The sequence below is a fragment of the Simochromis diagramma genome, unplaced genomic scaffold (genome assembly GCF_900408965.1).
Source record: "Simochromis diagramma unplaced genomic scaffold, fSimDia1.1 OVJJ01000565.1, whole genome shotgun sequence".
Classification (NCBI taxonomy): Eukaryota; Metazoa; Chordata; class Actinopteri; order Cichliformes; family Cichlidae; genus Simochromis; species Simochromis diagramma.
In genome coordinates, this window is record NW_024387304.1 from 2569322 (window position 1) to 2592562 (window position 23241).

The 23241-nt window shown below is 41.8% G+C and overlaps 3 protein-coding genes across 9 annotated transcripts in view; 2 read left to right on the forward strand and 1 right to left on the reverse strand.

The window, feature by feature from the left end:
• Positions 1-305: 305 nt before the first annotated feature.
• The window catches only part of LOC120716696 (histone H2B 1/2-like), a 31213-nt gene continuing 8277 nt past the window's right edge, over positions 306-23241 (reverse strand). Inside the window, exons 1-4 of one of the 7 annotated variants that reach the window (XM_040004282.1) lie at positions 15567-15576; positions 14243-14246; positions 2725-2729; positions 306-720 (exon numbers count right to left, since the gene is read on the reverse strand). In XM_040004282.1, coding sequence (XP_039860216.1) covers positions 340-714 — 375 coding nt within the window. In that variant the 5' untranslated portion in view covers positions 715-720; positions 2725-2729; positions 14243-14246; positions 15567-15576 and the 3' untranslated portion in view covers positions 306-339. Of the gene's footprint in view, positions 721-1289; positions 1301-1794; positions 1801-2724; positions 2730-3817; positions 3824-7994; positions 8000-14242; positions 14247-15566; positions 15577-20355; positions 20366-23241 lie in introns of those variants that run through there. The other 6 variants (XM_040004284.1, XM_040004280.1, XM_040004283.1 and 3 more) reach the window with 6 other exon arrangements.
• On the forward strand, positions 722-6261 carry LOC120716642 (histone H4-like; the record flags this gene model as incomplete). Its single annotated transcript, XM_040004208.1, has 3 exons — positions 722-726; positions 5687-5692; positions 5939-6261. Coding segments are annotated over 3 exons (309 nt in total), but the record flags the coding sequence as incomplete, so codon positions are not given.
• Positions 6764-12129, forward strand: LOC120716699 (histone H4-like). The gene is made up of 2 exons (XM_040004290.1): positions 6764-6873; positions 11809-12129. Exons 1-2 carry the CDS (start codon positions 6856-6858, stop codon positions 12100-12102), a joined length of 312 nt encoding a protein of 103 aa, XP_039860224.1. The 5' UTR covers positions 6764-6855; the 3' UTR covers positions 12103-12129.

Below are 23241 nucleotides of genomic sequence, written 5' to 3' on the forward strand. Positions count from 1 at the left end.
GAGGTGGCTCTCCTCCTCTCAGTCCTGCAGGAAATGCAGCGGAGGCGCCGCCCACAGGGGAGCCATTGAAATGCACTGAAAGACTGTCAAACATAAAGTGGCATTAATGTTGTATTTGTAGTTACTTTGTCATCGTTCCATAACACACACACACACACGACACTTCCTGAGTCTGGGTCAATGTAGCGGATCAATAGCACCTAGTGACAAAGCAGCATTTCCACGATTGCAGTAGTCGGCAACATAGTAACTGCACGTTTGAAGGTAGCTCGTATGCTCTTCAGGACAGAGTGGGTGGCTCTGAAAAGAGCCGTTGGGTTGACTGACAGCAGGATCACTTTACTTTGAGCTGGTGTACTTGGTGACGGCCTTTGTGCCCTCAGACACTGCGTGCTTGGCCAGCTCACCGGGGAGCAGCAGGCGCACTGCGGTCTGGATCTCCCTGGACGTGATGGTGGAGCGTTTGTTGTAGTGGGCCAGGCGAGAGGCCTCGGCAGCGATGCGCTCGAAGATGTCGTTGACAAACGAGTTCATGATGCTCATGGCCTTGGAGGAGATCCCGGTGTCGGGGTGGACCTGCTTCAGCACCTTGTACACGTAGATGGCGTAGCTCTCCTTCCTGGTCTTTCTCTTCTTCTTGCCGCCCTTGCCGGCGGTCTTGGTCACGGCTTTCTTAGAGCCCTTCTTGGGCGCGGACTTTGCGGGTTCAGGCATTTTGCTCTTTCGGTACTCAGCAGCAACGAATGAGCTGTGTGACAGAGAGCAGCTCGCTTTATACAAGCTGTATGCTAATATCACTGCGCAGGCCCTCGACTCTCATTGGCTGAGCTGCACAGTGGGCCGGACATTGCGTTGGAGGAAATCTATGAATTGTGCTACAACAGGCGCGCGTCTAACAAAGAAGTGGTCTGTGTGATCGTTTCCTCATTTGTTGGAACAGTCATTTGTATTAGATGAGCAGTAAATGTAGTGTCTCTTAGTCTCTTAGTCTCGATACTACGAAGAAAAGAACCTGTCAAAATGAGTGGACGCGGCAAGACTGGAGGAATTGGTTATTAGTTATGTAATCATGCCCCCGTATGCCCCAGTATCGTTTGCTTCAAACTTCAGCAATTTATGGGTGAGACTTAAGTACATCGGAGACGGGGACCCCCCGACCCGTGATTATGTTGCTGAAGAGCTGATTTTGCAAACATCATGGCTGAATGTGCAGGACATATACTCTTTCATTACTCTGCCCAATAAACGGGATTTCGAGCTGTTTCACCCAAGAGGCGCCTCTACATCGCTTCCTAGAGATCTCTCTTTCCAACGGATCACTTCCGAAATGGAAAGACTGGCAAGTGGAGTCTTCTGTCCAGGTAGAGGTAGTGACTCTTGTTGTTAAGTTCTGGACTGGAAGGATTCCAGACCAAGATATCGAGCTATATCTTAAAAGGTACTGCGAGATTCTTCAACCCCCAGTCAAGCCAGTGGATAAATTCGGACTCTGGTATGGAGTCCGAAAATACAAAGTTCGGATGCGTAGAGACGAAGTTGGACACTTAATTTCTATCCCGAATTCCATCTCGTTGGGCCCCTATAATGGCAGGATTATTTATCCCGGCCAATCGGTGAGGTGCTTTATCTGCCAAGGTCCAGACCACCAGGCGAGAGAATGCCCCACTATCAGATGTTGGAAATGTGGTGAGTTGGGTCACAAGGCTAAAATTTGCCAAAACGAAAGTGAGTGCTCCCTCTGTGGTGCGAAAGGGCACACTTTCTTTAAATGTCCTAAGTCCTACGTAAATATACTTAAATCTTCCCAACAACCTCGACCTTCTGACACCATGGATTTCCCTTCCTTGGTGGATCCTTCTCAAGTTATTGATCCCCCCGTGAATGACCAGGTGAGAGAGCCCCCTCCCTCTCCTCCCCCTCTCCCCCCTTCCTCCTACGGCTGCCCCACTGTCACCCCCAGTTTCGCTTGGATTGGATAATCCACAAGTGGATGATCAGGATAACCAGTCTAGTCCTGTTCAAAACGACTCACCTTTTCCACCGTCTCAGTCAAGTAAAAAAAGTGACGAGAGTGATGAAGAGCTAGATGGTAACCTAATCATAGAGACATCGGATGGTGAGAATAAAAGCGATAGCGACGACGAAGAAATTGACAGCGAGCAGACACCTGATGACGACGGAGATAGCGAGGACCATGGATCCTTTTCTCTCTCCGAGGCGGCATCTCTGGCTCTTGCTTCGCTACCGGGGGAAACGAGAGTTAAACGTAAGACCTTCTTTAGTGGAAGCCATCCGGCCCTCGACGAGCTCGTCAGTGAGGATATGAGAGGAAGCAGAAAAAGGAGCGTTTCTGCTTCTAGCGCTGGAAGAGATAAGCGGAAGGATAATAGACCAAGTCCTCCGTGAGTAAGACTTCTGAGATGGTCTCTCCTTTAGTCAACCTATGAGTAACATCAAAATAATAACATTTAATGTCAGGAGGTCTCCAATCAGATAAGAGCAGGAAAAGGAAGGTTGACTTCTTAAAAAGACTTGATTATGATATTTTGTGCCTTCAAGAGATGAGATTAAAGACACACGTAGATGTATGTGAATTAAATAAAATGTGGAACACTGCCCATTCAATAATATCGATAGGGGAAGACAGCTCTGACGGAGTGGGTATTTTCTTCAAAAAAGATACGGTGAATATAATCAAAAGAAGAGACATAATACCGGGATGACTCCTCCTTGTTGATTGCTGTTATTACGGGCAAAGGTTGCGTATTATTAATGTTTATAATGCACCCGAACGAACGAAAAAGATACAATTACTGAAAAAACTGAAGTATTTATTAGAGATTGGTTTTAATATAATTATATGTGGAGATTTTAACATCGTTACTGAAGCAACTGATAGAATATCCTAAGGTTGAATTTAGAGAACTGCGAGAAAGCAAATTGTTGGTTAAAGTTTGTAAGGAAGCAGCACTTCGTGATTTATACAGGCACTTGCATCCACATACCGTCCATTACACTAGATTCGATTCGTTTACTAAAACAAGGATTGATAGATTCTACATATCACATAATGTTCAAGGTCTGAAATATGACACTCTTTTAACAGACTTTTCTGATCATATGGTGGTTATGGCAACAGTTTCGTGTCACCCCCATGAATTTTTGAACTACTGGAAATTGAATACATCCTTGTTAGCAGACGAGTTGCTTGTGTCCGAAGTTAAATCTGAAATTAAGAAAATATTACATCTTAAGATTTTTACTACTTCTTTCTCAGAACTTTGGGAGCTCCTTAAACGACGTATGCGTCAACTTTTTAAATTTAAAGCGAGAGAAATAAATCATGCAAAGAATGTAAAATATAATGAAGATGTGAGTAGATATATATATTTAAGAAATAAGAAGGAGAAGGAAGAGGAGGAGGAAAATCAAATGATGTCTCTTAAAGAAGACATTGATCGAGTCAATAGAGAAGTTTTATTTAATATGTTGTGACGTACTGACTTTCACGGAAACAGCGATTATATGATTCTTAATAATCAAAAGAAAAGTCGAAATGATTTTATTGTTTCAATTAAAGATAAACATGGAAAGTCAGTTTTTAAAGAAGAGGGGAAAAGACAAGTAATTAGAGACTATTGTTCGGAGATGTTTTCATCCATAGCTACAAACAGCGATGTTATTAACAATTTTTTGAGTGAGGTTGAACCATTAGATTCTGTCATTTATGAAACTTTGATTGGAAAAATTAAAAGAGAGGAAGTGGAGTCAGTAATTAATCAACTTAGTACCGATAAAACACCTGGTCTGGATGGACTCCCCTCTGAATTTTACAAACTTATGTGTAAAGAACTGTCTGAATTATTAACTCAGTATTTCAATGAAGGAATAGAAAGAGAAACAATGGGTAAATCGTTTTATGAAGGAGTTATGTGTTTATTATATAAGAAAGGTGATAGAGAAGACATTAATAATTATAGGCAACTGACAATAATGAATGTAGATTATAAGATTTTTGCTAAAATAATTATGTCCAGACTAGAGGATGTATTAGATATTATCATTGAAAAAGAACAAACATGCGCAATTAAGGGACGATTGATGTGGGATAACTTAAGTATGTTAAGAGAAATTATTTATAGTGGAAATGATTCAGAACTTTGCATTTTAGGATTAGACCAAAGGAGAGCTTTTGATTCTGTTTCTCACTGCTATTTATGGAAAGTAATGAAAGCTTATAATTTCCCGGACCAATTTATTTCCATTATTCAATTGATGTATAAAAAGTCCCTAGTGCGTGTTAAGGTAAATGGAAAGCTTTCATCCCCTTTTAGTGCTGAGTGCGGGGTTAAACAAGGATGTCCTTTGAGTGCTGCGTTATATGTCCTTGCAATTAACCCCTTACTGAAAAGGATCAATGACGATAAACGAATCAAGGGATACGTCCTTGACAAATCCCATAAAATCGCAGCTTTGGCATATGCAGATGACGTGTCGGTGATAATTAGAAATCAAAACGAACTGTCTTCAGTTATGGAGATATTACACCACTACGAACAGGCATCAGGTGCTAAGCTTAACCAAGAAAAAACTGAAGGGGTGTGGCTTGGACTTCAGACCAGACAACCTAAAATGATGATCTCTCTTTGTAGGGAGATTAAAATTTTGGGTATATGGATTGATAATACTGACTCTAGTTTATTAAATTGGAATAAGAAAGAAAATGAAATTAAAATGGAAATTATGAAATGGGAGAATAAAGATACAAATTATAAAACACGTATTAATATTGTACAAACACACATAATTTCAAAACTTCTGTTCCTTGCCGCAATTTTTCCTCCTCCGAGAACAACTGTAATGAAAATAAGTAAGATGTGCATTAAATTTATCTGGGGATCCAATCGAGAAGTGACTAAGAGAAAATTTATGTACAAGAGTAGGAAGCACGGGGGCTTGGGAGCCCCAGACTTAGAGATTGTCTTGCGAATTCCTTTTATAAAAATTACTCAAAGTGCAATTTCTCGGGGTGCCCCGTGGGTTCGAGGGAAAGAGGAATTGTGGCAAAAGAAAAGAGGCAGGGCCAGAGCGGGCGTTCCATACCACAGACTTATGTTTGGTGATTTATCTAGTCAATGGGAACAATATGGTTTAAATATTCTCCAAGAGAACACGAAAAATATTTATAAAAAGATTAATGAATCCAAAAATGAAGGTGTAATCCAATATAAGTATGCAAATCAAGATGAAAATCCTTTAATAGTAAAAAATATACAAGACCAACTATTATCCGAAAGCATGAGAGACGTGGTATGGCTCATCTCGCTCGGGCGAGATTGTACCACCGCCCTGTGAGGGCGGTGGTACAATGGAGTTGTTTTGTTACCACCATGAAATGTCCTATGACAGGCTGTGATGAAGATGAGACCCTAGAACATCTACTATTGGATTGTTATAGGACAACTGAGATCAGGCAGAAGATGACAGAGATTGGCTATGATGTGGATGTCAATATTAAAGCAGTTAAATATGGTTTGTTTAAAGAAAAAAATGGGTGATGACAAAAGGAGACTCTTTTGGTTAGTAATGTGTGTAATAAACACACATATTTGGAAAACCCGTGCCAAAGGAGTGTTTGAACAAAAAATGATAGGTAGTGATGTGGTGAGTAAACATATCATTGCAGATCTGCGTAGAAGACGAACAATGGACCTGAAACTTAGGAAAGTTTTCCCCTGGAACGTATTGAAATTGTAAATTTTAAAAGTGATTTTTGGACTCAGATGCTCGATTTTCCTCCTTGTTTGACCTTCTTTTTTCGTTTTCTTTGGTGAGTGGTGTGTGATCACGGCTTTTGTATATGTAATTGTATGTGTGTGTACATTTTATATGTACTTTTGTATACTTTAAATAAAGTTTAAAAAAAAAGAAAAAAAAGAAAGGGAGGTAAAGGACTCTGCAAAGGAGGCGCAAAGCGTCACCGTAAGGTGCTTCGTGATAACATCCAGGGCATCACTACGCCAGCTATCCGCCGCCTGGCTCGCCGTGGTGGTGTGAAGCGTATTTCTGGTCTGATCTACGAGGAGACCCGTGGCGTGTTGAAGGTGTTTCTGGAGAACGTCATCCGCGACGCCGTCACCTACACCGAGCACGCCAAGAGAAAGACCGTCACCGCCATGGATGTGGTGTACGCTCTCAAGAGACAGGGCCGCCCTCTGTACGGCTTTGGTGGTTAAGCTTCTTGCACTGACGGCAACAAAGGTCCTTTTCAGGGCCACCCATCTCTTCTGTAGAGCTGATCCTATAAAGGCCCTGGGTTTCTCCTAATGCAAACAATTGTGTTTGAGCCATGGAAATTGTGGTTCCACTGTAGCGAACAAAGTTGTCTCCAGCGTACCCCACTTCATCAGGGTTCTTGCCAGTGTTGGAGTACGGGTTCTCTCTCATTGCTCGCGTCTTTGGATCATAGTACGCTGAATTTGGATCCAGATTTCTCAAGTATTTAGCTGTGTCTTCTCTGATACGCAGATTCCTGACAGTGATTCGCAGACAGGCTCGCGGCAGCGCGCCTTTTCAAAGCACCTTCCTCCAATGAGCAGCACACACCTAGGCGGGGCGGTGCTACTCTGAGCGGTGCTGAGCACCACGTGGAGCCCCTCACCAATCACGAGCCGCCGAGCAGCGGCACCGCGTCACAGCCAGTCACACACTTTAAGAGCGGCGAGTCTCCTCCGCTTGTTACATTTTCTGTTTTAAACGCAGGAAAGGCAAAGAGAGAAAGAATGGCAAGAACCAAGCAGACCGCTCGCAAATCCACTGGCGGCAACCCCTCACATTCGTTTCTGAACAGCCAAAATGAGTGGAAGAGGAAAGGGAAAAAACGAAGGTGTAATTCGACTTTGTTCGTTCAGAGAAGAAACTTTAACCATGAGTGGACGAGGCAAGGGCGGCAAGGGTTATTAGTTTTGTAACCATGCCCCCGTATGCCCCATTACCGTTTGCTTCAAACTTCAGCAATTTATGGGTGAGACTCAAGTACATCGGAGACGGGGATCCCCCGACCCGTGATTATGTTGCTGAAGAGCTGTTATTGCAAACATCTTGGCTGAATGTGCAGGACATATACTCTTTCATTGCTCTGCCCAATAAACGGGATTTTGAGCTGTGTTTCACCCAAGAGGCGCCCTTACGTCGCTTCTTGGAGATTTCTTTTTCCAACGCTTCACATCCGAAATGGAAAGACTGGCAAGTGGAGTCTTCTGTCCAGGTAGAGGTAGTGACTCTTGTTGTTAAATTCTGGACTGGAAGGATTCCAGACCAAGACATCGAGCTGTATCTTAAAAGGTACTGTGAGATTCTTCAACCCCCAGTCAAGCCAGTAGATAAATTCGGATTCTGGTATGGAGTCCGAAAATACAAAGTTCGGATGCGTAGAGATGAAGTTGGGCATATAATCTCCATCCCTAATTCCATCTCGTTGGGCCCCTACAATGGCAGGATTATTTATCCTGGCCAATCGGCGAGGTGCTTTATCTGCCAAGGTCCAGACCATCAGGCGAGAGAATGCCCCACTATCAGATGCTGGAAATGTGGTGAGTTGGGCCACAAGGCTAACATTTGCCAAAACGAAAGTGAGTGCTCCCTCTGTGGTGCGAAAGGACACACTTTCTTTAAATGTCCCAAATCATTTGCAAATATGACTAAAGCTTCCCAGCAGCCCTCCACGAGTGCTTTTCGCACGAACTTTCCAACCACCTCAGCGCTGTCAGTAGCTTCCAATCCAGCCCCGCTACAGGAAAGGCCCACACATGGAAATGTGTCCTTGATAAATCCATTGGCTGTCTCAGATGCTGCCTCAGGACAAGAACCAGGCAGTTGTAACACAACAAATCTTCCGGGAGTAACGGAGCCGCAGACATGCAATAACAACATAAAGGAGGATTTGACGCTTTCAAGACTACCCGAAGAAATGGCAGTTGGAGGTGGAGAGGAACCTGAAGAGCAATCCTTCTCACAGACCTCTGATGTGGAATGTGAGAGCGATGACGAGCGACGGAAAAGCGAGGAAGAATATTCGTCAGAAAGCTACCTAAGTGCAAGTGATAGTGAAGAATCACCCATTTCGACTCCTGTGGAGATTTCTCCTACGGATGACCCTGCAGGACAAGATGATGTGGATCCACAAATAGGGATCTTTCTTAACAAACAGCATCCTGCGATGGAGGAATTAGTCAATGAAATAACGTCAGGAGGAAGGAAAAGAAGTGTCTCGATGGCGTCTTATGGCAGAGATAAGAGAAAAGACGATCGATCCAGCCCTCCGCAAGGTAATGTTGAATCTACAATGTTCCCTCCCTCTACTGAATAACCCTTCTACTACATAAATATGAGTACTCTTAAAATAATAACATGGAATGTTAGAGGGTTACAATCAGAAAGACTAAGAAAGAAGAAAGTGCTTTTTCTGCAAAAACTGGACTATGATATACTATGTCTACAAGAATTAAGATTGAAAACCAAGGAAGATATTGAAGAACTGATTAAATTATGGGGTCCAAGCCACTCAGTAGTCTCAATAGGGGAAGATAGTGCAGACGGTGTGGGCTTTTTCTTCAAAAACACTCATGTGAACATCATAAAGAAAAGAGATATAATACCAGGACGGCTTTTACTTGTTGATTGCCATTATGGTGGTCAAAAATTTCGGTTAATTAATGTGTATACCGCACCAGAAAGAACAAAGAAAATGCAATTACTAAAGAAAATGAGACATTTGTTGGAATGTGGGTTTAATACTGTTTTATGTGGGGATTTTAATATGGTTACGGAAGAGAATGATAGGATTGCTAGTACGATTTTCAAAGAGTCCAGGGAAGGCAAACTACTTACACAAATATGTAATGACGCATCTCTTAGGGATTTATATAGGATCTTAAACCCTCAGACAATTCATTTTACAAGGTTTGACTCATCCTCTAAAACTAGAATAGATAGGATTTATATATCTTCCGAGATTGTAGTTTTAAGATATAATGATTTCGTAACTGATTTCTCTGATCATAAGGTAGTCAGAGCTACGATTTTGTGTGGCACTGACCCCCCTTCCACTTATTGGAAATTAAATACGAGCTGTCTAAGTGACGGGGCACTAGTTTTGGAATTAAAGGCAGAAATTGTGAAAGTTTTGCAACTTAAAAAACTCACAACATCTGATATACAATTGTGGGAGATACTGAAAGAACGGATGCGAAAATTTTTTAAATTTAAATGTAGAGAAATAAATTATGCAAAAAATATAAAGTATAACGAACAAGTAAATCAATATATATTGTTGAAGAATAAAAAATTTAGAAAAGAGGATGAAGAGAACCAGATTGAAGAACTTAGAGTTAGTATTGAAAAAGTAAATAATGAAATATTATTTAACATACAAAAAACAATGGGAGGTGATATAAATGGTAATAAAGATTATATGATTGGTGCTAACCAAAAGAAACGTAATAATGATTTCATTTCTTCTATAAGAGATGAGGGAGGAAACTCCTTTGTAAAAGAAGTAGACAAAAGGCGAGTTATCAGAAGGCTATGTGCCCATATGTTCTCTCCGTTATCTACAAAAACAAGTGCAGCAAAATACCTGTTAAGTAAAATAGAGCCTCTGGACTCCATCCAATATACCTCACTTTTAGGAAATATTACTAAAGAGGAGGTAGAATGTGCGATCAGTCAGTTAAACATAAACAAAACCCCTGGTTTAGATGGGCTTCCGTCCGAATTTTATAAAATAGTTGTGAATGAAATATCCGAATTTTTAGCCACTGTTTTTAATGAAGGCATGCATGAGGGAACTTTTGGTGACTCCTTTTATAATGGATTAATGTGTTTGCTATATAAGAAAGGGGAAAGAGATAATATAAATAATTATAGACAATTGACAATAATGAATGTTGATTACAAAATATTTGCTAAAATAATTATGAATAGGTTTGAAGAGGTATTAGATAAAATTATAGAAAAAGAGCAAACATGTGCAATAAGAGGTCGTCTGATGTGGGATAACTTATGTACTCTGCGTGAAATAATTTACAGTAGAAAAGATACAGAATTTTTTATTTTAAGTCTCGACCAAAGGAAAGCCTTTGATTACATCTCCCACTCTTATTTGTGGGAAGTAATGAAAGCGTATAATATGCCTGAAACCTTCATCTCCATGATTAAAGTATTATATAAAAAATCCCTTGTCCAGATTAAAGTAAACGGCAGACTGACCGAACCCTTTCATGTCGAATGTGGAGTGAAACAAGGATGTCCTTTAAGCGCAGCCCTATATGTTCTAGCAATAAATCCGTTACTTAAAACGATCAATAGTGATAGCCGTTTTACTGGATACATCCTAAATGACACCTACAAGGTGACAGCCCTTGCTTATGCGGATGATGTCTCTGTAATTATTAAAGATCAAAAGGAGCTATCAATACTTAAAGATTTGCTAACAAAATACGAACAAGCTTCTGGTGCTAAGCTAAACCAGGAAAAGACCGAAGGAGTTTGGTTTGGACAAAACTTAAAAGAACCTGTAATCGATTTAAAAGTTAACAAGGAGATGAAGATTTTAGGTATTTGGATTACTAAAAATGATCCATGTCTTTTGAATTGGAAAAAGAAAGAGAGTGAAATAGAAAACGAAGTAGCTAAATGGGACAATAAAAATACAAACTATAAAGCGCGTGTGAATATTGTGAAAACACACGTAGTCTCAAAGTTGTTGTTTCTGGCTACTGTCTTTCCCCCTCCTCACAAAACTGTTATTAAATTAAGTAAATTGTGTACCAAATTGATTTGGGGGACAAACCGCGAAGTAACACAGAGGAAATTAATGTATAAAGGAAAAGAAAATGGAGGATTAGGAGCGCCAGATCTTAGCGTTATTTTGATGATTCCTTTTCTAAAAAATGTATATAGCGCATTTGAGCGAAGCACCCACTGGATCCAAGGGAAGGAATCTCTGTGGAAAAAAATGAAAGGGAGAGCCCGAACGGGAGTGCCATACTTTAAACTTGTGTTTGGGGATCTTGTGGACCAGTGGAAATTGGATGACTTAAATCTTTTACAATTAAATTCAAAACAGATATATAATAAAATCAATTTTAAAAAAAATGAAGGTATGATACAATACAAGGCTGTGGAAAAAGAAGAAAATCAGAAAATAGTTAAAAACATATATGACAAAGTAATATCCGAGAACATGAGAGATACAGTGTGGCTTATCTCTGTCGGACGTCTCCCAGTAAGAGCTGTGGTTCTGTGGAGTTGCTTCGTTACTACTAAGAAATGCCCTATGGAGAACTGTGACAAAGACAAAACTCTTGATCATCTATTGATATCGTGTTACAGGACGGTTGAAATAAGAAGGAGGATGGAAAAACTAGGTTTTAATATTGAAAATAATATAAAATCAGTAAGATATGGTTTGTTTAAAGAAAAGATGAGTGATAATAAAAGAAGATTGTTTTGGCTGGTGATGTGTATTATAAATGTCCACATATGGAAAACAAGAGCTAAAGGTGTTATAGAACAAAAAATGATAAGTAGTTTCACCGTATGTAAAAACATTGTCACTGAGCTGAGAAGAAGAAAAACTAGAGATATGAAATTAGGAAATGATTTGCCGTGGGAGCTTTTATTATTGTAATATGTAAAATAAGATGTGAATAATTTGTGCATGGTGCTTGTATTTTGTGTATTTGTAATTGTGAATTTTGATATTTAAATAAAATGATTTTAAAAAAAAAAAGAAAAAAAAGAAAGGGAGGTAAAGGACTCGGCAAAGGAGGCGCAAAGCGTCACCGTAAGGTGCTCCGTGATAACATCCAGGGCATCACTAAGCCAGCTATCCGCCGCCTGGCTCGCCGTGGTGGTGTGAAGCATATTTCTGGTCTGATCTACGAGGAGACCCGTGGCGTGTTGAAGGTGTTTCTGGAGAACGTCATCCGCGACGCCGTCACCTACACCGAGCACGCCAAGAGAAAGACCGTCACCGCCATGGATGTGGTGTACGCTCTCAAGAGACAAGGTCGCACTCTGTACGGCTTTGGTGGTTAAGCTTACTGCACTGACAACAACAACAACGGCAACAAAGGTCCTTTTCAGGGCCACCCATCTCTTCTGTAGAGCTGATCCTATCTCTTTTGTTTGTGTCTGACACCGTATTCTCAGGTTACTGTCACCGCTTTATTCTCTGCGTAACACCTCCCTCGTCTGGCTTCCACGTGACCTGCATCCAAATCGGCAACTATTCATGACATGTAGCACACTCAAATTCTGAATGTGTTTGCAACTTATTTTTGTCAAGAACTTCACTGCAGAAAGCTCAATGTACCACGTGGGTAACAAATATTTAGTATTAAAGGAAGGAGATGGTAATTATATACAGGCTTCTTCCAAAGATTACTGCCATAAAGATGACTGCTGCCTGAGGCTCCACTGACTCAACCAGCAGTGAGAGAGCAGCCGCTCTGTCCGTTTCAGTGTACAGTGAAGTGGACTGTTGCGATAGGTCAGAAGAAGCCTGCGCTAATTTAACGAATGCTACCTTTTCAGACAGTCTCTTATTTAAATACTTACGTTTGAACTTACTGAAAACAGTTTCTAGCCTTGACAATTCTGATGACACGAACTCTGAGAAAGATTAAAAACTGGTGCAAAACAGATGGGAACCTGTGATTATCAACATTAAAAACACTTCTTTTCATTTTGTTGTACATTGCACTGAATTAAGCCTGTCAAGCAGCTGAAACAGTTCTAGGGAATGTGCTAATTATCCAAACCCCTTTATGATTCAACAGTTTTTATTCATTATCAGCACAAAGTGAAAAACAAACAGAATCCCATACATTTCAAATCATTACATACATTTACAGATACATATTGTAATGATCAGCAGCTGTTGCTGTAAATTAATGTGGTAAATTAACTAACCCTAAACCAAAAATGAAACCAAAAATGAAGGTGTAATTCAATATAAGTATGCAAATGAAGATAAATCTTTCAATAGTTAAAAATATGCAAGATAAATTATTATCTGAAAGCATGAGAGACGTGGTATGGCTCATCTCGCTCGGGCGCCTCCCTGTGAGAGCAGTGGTACAATGGAGTTGTTTTGTTACCACCATGAAATGTCCTATGACAGACTGTGATGAAGATGAGACCCTAGAACATCTTCTTGTCACAATACGGCTGTGTGCAGGCAAAAGTAGGACCCAAACGCAAACTCACAGAGACAAAAGGTAAACTCAAAAAACACAGCTTTATTGCTGGCGTGGAGTGGGACAGGTAAAACAATACAAAATAAACTAAACTGGGAAAACTAAAGCACAAGGAGCCACAGGGAAAAATCACACAGCTATGATGGAGGACGCAACACTGACAAAGAGAAACATGGGGCTTAAATACACTGAGGGATAACGAGGGGGAATGAGCCACAGGAGGAGAGCACAGCTGAGAGTGATTAAGCAGGACGAGGCAAGGGAAGCAAAACTAGAAACATTAACATAGAACAGACTGTGAAAGTAAAACAGGAAACACACTGACGGAACTCAAGACGTGAACTTAACAGACTGGGGGAGACAGAACATAGGGATCTGAAACATGGAACAGAAAGGCACAGTAGATCAACATGAACATAACAACGCCACAGGGGAAGAGTAAAACTGAACACGATGAACACAGAAACACCAGACCTCTTCACAATAAAACAGGAAACATAATGAGACGTAGATATGACAACCCAAACTTCACAATGTAAGACACAGACATGAAACACATGAAGAGCAGGGGAGATTTAACATAGTTGGAAACACGAGGGGGAAATAATAAGAACTAGAAACACTTAAGCATGATAACAAATGAACTTAGGAACCTGAAGGGCTTACATAAACTAAAACATCAAAGTGAACTAAAACTCAAAACACTGGGTCATAAGACCCAGGATTGTGACACTTCTATTGGATTGTTATAGGACAACTGAGATAAGACAGAAGATGACAGAGATTGGCTATGACATTGATGTTAATATCAAAGCAGTTAAATATGGTTTGTTTAAAGAAAAAATGGGTGAAGACAAAAGGAGACTCTTTTGGTTAGTAATGTGTGTTATAAACACACATATTTGGAAAACCCGTGCCAAAGGAGTGTTGGAACAAAGGATGATAAGTAGTGATGTGGTGAGTAAACATATCATTACAGATCTGCGGAGAAGACGAACAATGGACCTGAAACTTGGGAAAGTTTTCCCCTGGAACGAATTGAAACTGTAAGTTTTAAAAGCGTTTTGTGGACTCAGATGCTCGATTTTCCTTCTTGTTCTCCTTTTTCTTTAATGAGTGGTGTGTGATTACGGTTTTGTATATGTATTGTATGTGTATGTACATTTTTTTATGTAAGTTTGTTTACTTTAAATAAAGAGATATAAAAAAAAAAAGAAAGGGTGGCATCGTTGCCTGAGTTTATCCCTTCCCTTCTGCTTGTAGCCCTTGTGTGTTTAAACATGCCCCCTTATGTACCTTTACCCTTTGCCTCTAAATTTGGCAACCTATGGGTAAGGCTGAAATATGGTGGAAGTAACGATCCACCTTCCCGCGATTATGTGGCGGAGGAACTCCTTTTTCAATCTTCTTGGGTAAACCCCCAGGACATCGATTCTTTCATTTCGTTACCCAATAGAAGAGAGTTTGAGTTGTGCTTCCTTCAAGAAGCCCCCTTACGACGGTTTTTGGAAATTCATCATACCAACTTAAATCACCCCAAGTGGAAGGAATGGTCTGTAGAATCTCCAGTCCAGCTAGAAGTCACAACAATTGTGGTGAAATTTTGGACAGGGAGAGTTCCGGACCAAGACATTGAGCTCTATCTACAAAGGTACTGTGAAGTCTTGCAACCTCCTGTTAAGCCGGTTGATAAATTCGGCTTATGGTACGGAGTAAGAAAATTCAAAGTACGAATGCGGAGAGATGGAGCAGGTCACATTGTTTCTATTCCTAACTCCATCTCTCTGGGCCCTTTTAATGGGCGTGTCATATATCCTGGACAGGCAAACAGATGTTTCGTCTGCCAAGCTTTAGACCATCAAGTAAGAGACTGTCCTACCTTTAAGTGCTGGAAATGCGGGGAGTTGGGTCATAAAGCTAAAGAATGCCAAAATGACAGCGAGTGTTCCCTGTGCGGACTGAAGGGACACACCTTCTTTAAATGTCCCAAATCCTTTGCCAATATAACTAAAGCTTCCCAGCAGCCCTCCACGAGTGCTTTTCGCACGAACCTTTCAACCACCTCAGCGCTGTCAGTAGCTTCAAATCCAGCCCCGCTACAAGAAAGGCTCACATATGGAAATGTGTCCTTAATAAATCCATTGGCTGTCCCTGACGCTGCTTCAGGACAAGAACCCGGTAATCGTACCACAACAAATCTTCCAGGAGTAACAGAGCCGCAGACAGACAATAACAACATAGAGGAGGATTTGACACTCTCAAGACAACTTGAAGAAATAACAGTAAAAAGTGGAGAAGAACCGGAAGACCAATCCTTCTCACAAACCTCTGATGTGGAATGTGAGAGCGATGACGAGCGAAGGGAAAGCGAGGAGGAAAATTCATCAGAAAGCTACCTAAGTGCAAGTGATAGTGAAGAATCACCCATTTCAACTCCTGTGGAGATTTCTCCTACGGATGATCCAGCAAGACGAGATGATGTGGATCCACAAACAGGGATTTTTCTTAACAAACAGCATCCTGCGATGGAGGAATTGGTCAATGAAACAACGAAAGGAGGAAGGAAAGAAGTGTCTCGATGGCGTCTTATAGCAGAGATAAGAGAAAAGACGATCGATCCAGCCCTCCGCAAGGTAATGTTGAATCTACAATGTTCCCTCCCTCTACCGAATAACCTTCTATTACATAAATATGAGTACTCTTAAAATAATAACATGGAATGTTAGAGGGTTACAATCAGAAAGACTAAGAAAGAAGAAAGTGCTTTTTCTGCAAAAACTGGACTATGATATATTGTGCCTACAAGAATTAAGATTGAAAACCAATGAAGATATTGAAGAGCTGATTAAATTATGGGGTGCAAGCCACTCAGTAGTCTCAATAGGGGAAGATAGTGCAGACGGGGTGGGCTTTTTCTTCAGAAACACTCATGTGAACATTATAAAGAAAAGAGATATAATACCAGGACGGCTTTTATTTGTGGATTGCCATTATGGTGGTCAAAAGTTCTGGTTAAATAATGTGTATACCGCACCAGAAAGAACGAAGAAAATGCAATTACTAAAGAAAATGAGACTTTTGTTGGAATGTGGGTTTAATACTGTTTTATGTGGAGATTTTAATATGGTTACGGAAGAGAATGATAGGATTGCTAGTACGATATTCAAAGAGTCCAGGGAAGGCAAACTACTTACACAAATATGTAATGACGCATCTCTCAGGGATTTATATAGGATCTTAAATCCTCAGACAATTCATTTTACAAGGTTTGACTCATCCTCTAAAACTAGAATAGATAGGATTTATATATCTTCCGAGATTTTAGCTTTAAGATATAATGATTTCGTAACTGAGTTCTCTGATCATAAGGTAGTCAGAGCTACGATTTTGTGTGGCACTGACCCCCCTTCCACTTATTGGAAATTAAATACGAGCTGTAGCACCCTCAAGGATTGACGTGCGCACGATGTAGTTATAAAACAGGGTTTATTCTGGTCTTGGCAACCCGTGAGAACTGCTCACGGACAAAACAATAAAACAAAAACATCACATCAAAATGCGCTCTTGTACGTAGTGCCAATCAATCAAAAATCCTTAATTACAGAAAATAAAACATTTAAAATACACAAACCTCGTGAGCTGACATCCAGGAGGTGCTAAATAGTCCTTTATGGCCTTATTGCCTTATTTTCCATCTTCTTTGTCAATTATTTCCACTCTTTAAACGATATTTTCTCCATGTGTGGAGCTAACTGTGAGCTGCAGCATGCAGACACCATGTGCGCTAGCAAAAGAAAAGTGGCTGGGTGGAGACCCAAACAGCAAAGCTGTACCCTACACAGTTTACCACCAGAGGTCGCAAAGGAACAAAATCCAGACATACAGCTTAACAAATATCAAATGCAACAAACATAAAATGCAACAAACATCAAATGCAAAAGACCGTTACACTCCCACCAATCACTTGTGATTAAAAAGAATAAAGTATTGCCTATGAACTAATGAACGGCTTTTGAATGAACTATCATGAATTATCCTTTAAGCAGAGTGCGGTGGAGAATCTTCTTCCGCTTCCATCAGAATGACTGTCTTCTGAATGGGTCTTTCCAGGTGCACAGGTTTGGAGGTACGTTTTCCTGCTCTATCCAGGGTTGGATCACTCAGCAGCAATTTCACCTTCCTCACTTTTCCATCCTTTCCAGGATACACTTCAATGATCCTTGCCAACTTCCACTGGTTGCGTGGAGTTATCTCATCCTTCAGGAGGACAACATCATTGATCTTAGCATTTCTGTGCTCTTTGGTCCACTTCTGTCTGCCTTGAAGATTTAACAAATACTCCTTTTTCCACCTTGTCCAGAAAGTGTTGGCAAGTAGTTGAACACGACGCCACCTCTTACGGAGATAAAGATCTTCTTTCACAAACCTTCCTGGAGGTGGAGAGATGATTGTGGACTTCATGGTTAGTATGTGATTCGGTGTCAAAGGTTCTGGGTTTGATGGATCACATACAGTGGGGCAAAAAAGTATTTAGTCAGCCACCGATTGTGCAAGTTCCCCCACTTAAAATGATGACAGAGGTCAGTAATTTGCACCAGAGGTACACTTCAACTGTGAGAGACAGAATGTGAAAAAAAAATCCATGAATCCACATGGTAGGATTTGTAAAGAATTTATTCGTAAATTAGGGTGGAAAATAAGTATTTGGTCACCTCAAACAAGGAAAATCTCTGGCTCTCACAGACCTGTAACGTCTTCTGTAAGAAGCTTTTCTGTCCCCCACTCGTTACCTGTATGAATGGCACCTGTTTGAACTCATCATCTGTATAAAAGACACCTGTCCACAGCCTCAAACAGTCAGACTCCAAACTCCGCCATGGCCAAGACCAAAGAGCTTTCGAAGGACACCAGGAAAAGTATTGTAGACCTGCACCAGACTGGGAAGAGTGAATCTACAATAGGCAAGCAGCTTGGTGTGAAGAAATCAACTGTGGGAGCAATCATCAGAAAATGGAAGACATACAAGACCACTGATAATCTCCCTCGATCTGGGGCTCCACGCAAGATCTCATCCCGTGGGGTCAAAATGATCATGAGAACGGTGAGCAAAGATCCCAGAACCACACGGGGGGACCTGGTGAATGACCTGCAGAGAGCTGGGACCAAAGTAACAAAGGTCACCATCAGTAACACACTACAACGGCAGGGAATCAAATCCCGCAGTGCCAGACGTGTTCCGCTGCTGAAGCCAGTGCATGTCCAGGCCCGTCTGAAGTTTGCCAGAGAGCACATGGATGATACAGCAGAGGATTGGGAGAATGTCATGTGGTCAGATGAAACCAAAGTAGAACTTTTTGGTATAAACTCAACTCGTCGTGTTTGGAGGAAGAAGAATACTGAGTTGCATCCCAAGAACACCATACCTACTGTGAAGCATGGGGGTGGAAACATCATGCTATGGGGCTGTTTTTCTGCCAAGGGGACAGGACGACTGATCCGTGTTAAGGACAGAATGAATGGGGCCATGTATCGTGAGATTTTGAGCCAAAACCTCCTTCCATCAGTGAGAACTTTGAAGATGAAACGAGGCTGGGTCTTCCAACATGACAATGATCCAAAACACACCGCCCGGGCAACAAAGGAGTGGCTCCGTAAGAAGCATTTGAAAGTCCTGGAGTGGCCTAGCCAGTCTCCAGACCTCAACCCCATAGAAAATCTGTGGCGGGAGTTGAAAGTCCGTGTTGCTCGGTGACAGCCCCAAAACATCACTGCTCTCGAGAAGATCTGCATGGAGGAATGGGCCAAAATACCAGCTACTGTGTGTGCAAACCTGGTAAAGACCTATAGTAAACGTTGACCTCTGTTATTGCCAACAAAGGTTATGTTACAAAGTATTGAGTTGTATTTTTGTTATTGACCAAATACTTATTTTCCACCCTGATTTACGAATAAATTCTTTACAAATCCTACCATGTGGATTCATGGATTTTTTTTTTTCACATTCTGTCTCTCACAGTTGAAGTGTACCTCTGGTGCAAATTACTGACCTCTGTCATCATTTTAGGTGGGGGAACTTGCACAATCGGTGGCTGACTAAATACTTTTTTGCCCCACTGTAGTTGGTCAGTAGTCAATGGTCTACTATTAATCACTGCCATGACTTCATACAGGAATGTCCTCAGAGTGGAGCTGTCGAGTTGTTTGGCTGATTGTTCCAGAATGGACATGAGAACACTTCTTATGGTGCGAATTTGTCTTTCCCAGACACCACCCATATGACTAGATGCTGGGGTGTTCATGAGAAACTCACAGTCCAGTTTCCTTAGCTTGGCTTGATCCATTTCCTTAAATGCTCCAATAAACTCATTTCTAGCGCCGACAAAATTAGTGCCTTGATCGCATCTTATCTGGCGAACTGTACCTCTGATGGCCATGAATGCACGTAAGGAGTTGATGAGGGAATCTGTAGAGAGATCGTCAAGCATTTCAAGATGCACTGCTCTGGAGCACATGCAAGTGATTAGCAAGCCATAACGCTTTAGCTCCTTGCGGCCTTCTTTGACATAAAAAGGACCAAAGCAGTCCATTCCACAGTAGGTGAATGGCGGTGTGGTCTCCATCCGATCCTCTGGGAGGTCTGCCATCTTCTGCTGTTCTGTGCGCCTTCTGAACCTTCTGCATTTTACACATTTATAGATGTAAGATGACACAATCTTGCTGCATCCAAGAATCCAGAATCCGTTAGCTCGAAGTTCATTCATGGTGATCCCTCGTCCTTGATGGTATGTCTTCTCGTGATAATGTTTGACCAGTAATGCCGACACGTGACTGTCTCTTGGCAGGATCGCAGGATGCTTGACATCGGGGTGCAAAGCTGCATGTGTTAAGCGTCCACCTACCCAAAGAATGCCTTGGTCATCAAGAAATGGACATAACTTGTGTAACTTGCTAACCTTGTCTTTCATCTGCATCACATCATGATGTTGCAAGGTTTTTATTTGCTGAGCAAAGGCTGTTTCTTGAACCATCTTTATGATTGTTAACTCTGCTTCCTTTCTCTCTTGTAGGCTACTGATGTCGTGTGATCTACTCTTGTGATCCTTTGCTTCTTTCACATAGCGCTTGAGTGTAGCAACTGCCTTAATCATCCTCGACCAGTCGGAAAACTTGTGTAAGCGATCTAACAGTGACCTTTGTTCCTCCCCTTGTATCTTGTGGACTTGAACCTTCTTAACCTCCGGGTCACTGGTTGATAACTCTCCCACCTTAATTTCCCCACTGGGTATGACCTTCTGCCAAAGGAGGTCTGGGCCTTTGAACCAGTTTGATGCTTCAAGTTGTTCTGCTGTGAGACCTCTTGAGGCGTGGTCCGCCGGATTATCTTCGGAAGTTACATACCTCCATTGGGTTGAATCTGTGCTTTGTCTGATGCGTTCCACTCGGTTTGCAACAAACACATGAAATCTTCTGGCTTCATTGCTGAGGTATCCGAGTACCACCTTCGAGTCAGTCCAATACCTTTCTTCTGAAATTTCCATTTCCAATTCCTTTTTCAGCATGTCACCAGTGCGCACAGCAACAACGGCCGCCGACAACTCAAGCCGAGGTATAGTTGTGACTTTGGTTGGTGGAACTCTTGATCTTCCCATCACCAATGAGCAGTGGACTTCACCAGTTGTGCTTACTGCTCTGAGGTAAGTGCACATTCCATATCCAGATGCACTTGCATCAGAAAAATGATGAAGTTCGTAGTGCTGTGCCTTGAAGTTCGAAGGAATGTAGCATCTGTGAACCTTTACGTCTGCAAGGTTTCCCAGGTCACGCAACCAATACTCCCACTGAGGTCGAAGTCTGTCAGGTAAGTTATCATCCCAGCTGAGTTTATCTCTACACATTTGTTGCAAGATCTGCTTTCCCAGCAGAATGAAAGGTGACACAAACCCAAGTGGATCGAACACAGAGGCGACTGTGGCCAATACTCCTCTTCTGGTGAGTGGTTTGTCCTTAACAACCTCTCTGAACTGAAATTGATCTGATGCCACACACCATTGTACGCCAAGTGCTCTTTCCATATGTACTTCACCGAGTGCCATATCTAGCTCTTTGGGAGCTGCAGCGCATTCTTCTTTCGGAAGCGAAGCTAGAACTTTGGTGCTGTTTGAGATGAACTTGTGCAACCGAAGTTTGCCCATGCTGCAGAGTTTGCGTGCTTCATTAACCAGCTGTATTGCCTGATCTTCAGTGTCAACACTTGCTAGTCCGTCATCAACATAGAAGTTGGTTTTGATGAACTTGATGGTTTCTTCATTAAAACTTCCTTCCCCTTCAGCTGCAAGATGCTTGAGGCCATAGTTGGCGTAACCTGGAGAAGATGCTGCTCCAAATAGGTGTACCTTCATCCTGTAGACAGTGAATGGAGTTTCAAGGTCACCGTTCTCCCACCACAAGAACCGTAGGTAATCTTGGTCACAAGCATGCACATGGAATTGGTGGAACATGCGTTCGATGTCACACATGAAAGCCACTGGGCCTCTTCGGAAGCGACATAAGACTCCGAGCAAGGTGTTTGTTAGCTCTGGACCAGTGAGGAGATGGTCATTTAAGGAAGCGCCTTGGAACTTGGCAGAGGCATCAAAGACGACACGAATCTTTCCGGGTTTTTGTGGATGATACACACCATGGTGTGGGATGTACCAAACTGGTGTCTTGTCAATGTCTTGCTCTGGGACCTTTTCAGCATCTCCATGGGCTAGGATCTCATCCATGAATTTCTTATAGTCCATGTAGTACTGCTTGTTACTCTTGAGCCTTTTTTCTAAACATTTGAGGCGATGAATAGCACATGCCTTGTTGTTTGGCAGGTTCGGCCTTTCACTCTTAAATGGGAGTGGCATTTCAAAATGACCATCCTCCTTGTGCCTAATGCCGGCCTTCATCTTTGTTAAAAATTTGAGATCTTCTTGAGAGACCTTTGTGTCTTCTGGTGCTTTCTCAACAAAGTCAGACTCCAACATCTTTAGGACCTCTGTGGGAGAGATCATTTCCTTTATTTGAGTTCTGTAGACATAGTGAACCTTGTTGGTGAGATTTGAAGAGGGATTAATGTCAGGCACCACTTCTTTCACAATGACTTGGTGACTTATTCCGAAGGCGTCTCCATAATCGAGACATGGATTGCCATAACCCACAATACTCCATCCCAGATCAGTTCTTTGCGCAAACGGCTGATTTTCCTTTCCAGACACAACCTCACGAGGAACAAGTGCTTGGGGGCAGTTGTACCCAATCAGCAGACCAACATCACAGCTTTGTAGTGGAGCGATCTCACTTGCAATGCATTCAAGATGAGACCATGCCTTAGCTGTTGCAGGCGATGGAATGTGATCTCGGTTTGCGGGAATAAAGTCTCTGGCATACGTCACTGGTAGGGAAATGGTCTTATTTGAGTAGAACCCTCTGACTTGTAGACCTGAGAGCTTGCGACAGGACACAACTGTGTTTCTTGAAGACATGGTCATGAGCTTTAGCTGAGTCGATTCACCTTTGATATGCAGAGCTTGTGCCGTTTCTTCAAGAATAAAGGTCGTATCGCTCTGTGTATCAAGGAGCGCGTACACAAGAATTTCATGCTCTGGCTCACCTTTGGTTGACACCCATACTGGAATAATGGAAGATGTGTGAGTGTCGTCAACATTCTGCGTGACTCTGTTAGAAATTGCTTCACTTGTTGTTGGTGTGACACTGTTGTCTTGTGAGACATCTGCGTTCGTTTGTCTTGTCCTGTCACTGTTCTTGTGTGGATTTCTCCTTGTTCTGTCTTCCTTCGTGCGATTGTCATGAAGACATGTTGGATGTCTTTTATTACATGTGTCACAGGTTTCTCTCCCTTCGCAATCCTTGGAGCGATGACCAGAGTTCAGACAGCCAAAACATAACTTCTTGTCTTGAACAAACTTTAGTCTCTTAACAATGCTCT